This window comes from Phytophthora parasitica (genome assembly GCF_000247585.1).
Source record: "Phytophthora parasitica INRA-310 unplaced genomic scaffold supercont2.17, whole genome shotgun sequence".
NCBI lineage: Eukaryota > Oomycota > Peronosporomycetes > Peronosporales > Peronosporaceae > Phytophthora > Phytophthora nicotianae.
Window position 1 is genome coordinate 1,005,895 of NW_008649003.1, and position 1,941 is coordinate 1,007,835.

The 1,941-nt window shown below is 53.6% G+C and overlaps 1 protein-coding gene across 1 annotated transcript; it reads right to left on the reverse strand.

Moving 5' to 3' along the window:
* Nucleotides 1-30: 30 nt before the first annotated feature.
* Nucleotides 31-1,924, reverse strand: PPTG_09344 (hypothetical protein; the record flags this gene model as incomplete). Its single annotated transcript, XM_008904274.1, has 4 exons — nucleotides 31-83; nucleotides 116-577; nucleotides 656-925; nucleotides 1,045-1,924. The coding sequence occupies 4 exons, from the start codon at nucleotides 1,922-1,924 to the stop codon at nucleotides 31-33; spliced, it is 1,665 nt and encodes a 554-aa protein (XP_008902522.1).
* Between the last annotated feature and the right edge of the window lie 17 nt (nucleotides 1,925-1,941).

The following is a 1,941-nucleotide window of genomic DNA, read 5'->3' on the forward strand; positions in this document are numbered from 1 at the left end:
ACAATAGCTGCGACGTCCGGATCCTTCGCATTATCTCCATCTCCACGCAGCTTCTCCATTCGATCCAATCTGGTGCTTGCTCGCTGCCTCGAATCGTGCAGCTTCTTCAACTCACAGTACGCCGTGTACGCCTGGGAGAAGCCGAGCTCGGTCTTCAGCGCATGGAACACCTGCTCCGAGTCGCCAAGACGACCAACCACCAGTCTCAACACGAACTCCGCCACCTCTTCATCGGCCACATTGCCTATCTGCAGCCCGTACTTCTCACCGCTTTCATTTCCACCGCCCGTTCCACTCGGCCTTGTAATGGCAGTGTAGCGTAAGATTGGATCGTCCTCCACACGGTAGTGGGCACGCAGCCCAATGCTCGTCGTGTACCGCCTCAATGGTCTAGTTTCCTCGACACGGTTGATCTGAATCAGCGACGACACAGCTCTCTCTCGCACGAAGCTGTCGCCACGACCGATTTGGAAGGAGACGCTTCCCGCAGTCTGGCTACACGTGCGCTGCACAACTTTGAGCTGCCTGACGGCGTGTTTCTCCGCCTTAGAACGGGGTAGCAGATGTGAAGTCATCGCTACATATGCATAAACACATCAGGATCACACAAAGTTAGCTCCGTATAAGCGTAAGTATATCAGACATACGTCCGTACCCTTCTCATCGCGCGAAGTTTTCTTGTGTTTCTTCAGTGCTGCTTGATATAAAGCAATTTTCCTACGCGCCTCTGTCAGGATAGCTTGCACCTTCCTTCGATGGCAGCGGCGAATGATTGGGAGGTGTGCCGTTACCAAGGAGCTCACAGCGCGAGTGACATCACTCTGAGGCTTCTCCACCTCGCTCGGAAACACGGATGAAATGCACTGGGTGGGCTTGCCAAAGCTTTCCAGAATCGAGCAGTGGCTTGCCAGCGTGTCTGTTTCGTCTACACGATCAAAGGCAACAGCACAAAGAATTAGCAAACAATGCTGAAAAAGAGCTGCATGATATAAATATGAAATGCAAAGCAAAATGGCTCCAAAACAACGACCAGCATTAACATACCATAGAATGTGAGCGGGTGGTCGCAATTCGACTCGAACGGGACACTGCATGTCTGACCACGCGACGAGAGAATGTTTGGTGGTGCTTCGTCAAAGAAAACGCCGCGGTATGACGTGGGGTGGAGCATCGCGTTACGAGGATCCACCTGAGGAGTTCTGTCGACTGCAGCTGAAAGTTTCATCTTCGGGTTGCTCTGACCTTGCTGAGCATCACTACGAGCACCTGCCTCGGAGTTCACCGTGCTGTTTGTGTCCGAGTGGTCGTCCATGTAGATCACTTCCTGGCACGGCTTTCGCTTCTGCGCAGCAGCCTTCGCAGGACGAGGTTGATTTTGAGTCTGCTTATACTGTGACCGAATCCACGCCAGCTCTCGCTCCTGAGCTTGCAGGTCGTCGAGCGCCACGTGGTCCGTGTCGAAATAAGTAAACGTCCGCCGCTTCTTTCTCGGCGATGGTGATGGCAACGGTGAAGACACCGAGCTGGCAGACACTGCAGACGCCGACGACGGCGAGATAGACTTGGCTTTTCCCGGTGATTTTTTCGTGTCGACAGTCACCGATTTACGGCAATGGTATCGACCAAACGCGTCCGTCTCCCCTTCACGTGCTTGGTTTGTTGACTGTGACGCAGTGCTTGGCATCGTCACGGTTTTCCGCGCTGATACTGGTCTCCGCGTTGAGGACGACGAAGACGAGTCAGACGAGTCCGTCGATGACGACGTCAGCAGAGACACCGGCGCACTCTGTGTCGTAGTTGAGAGCTTCGATACGGAGTCGCGACGCCGTGCACCGTTCCCAATGGGTTTTTTCTTGTGTGACCTCTTCTTCTTTAATTGATCTCCAAGGTCTCTATCTCGCTTTTTAATAATCTCTCGCCGCATCTGAGGCAGCACTCGCT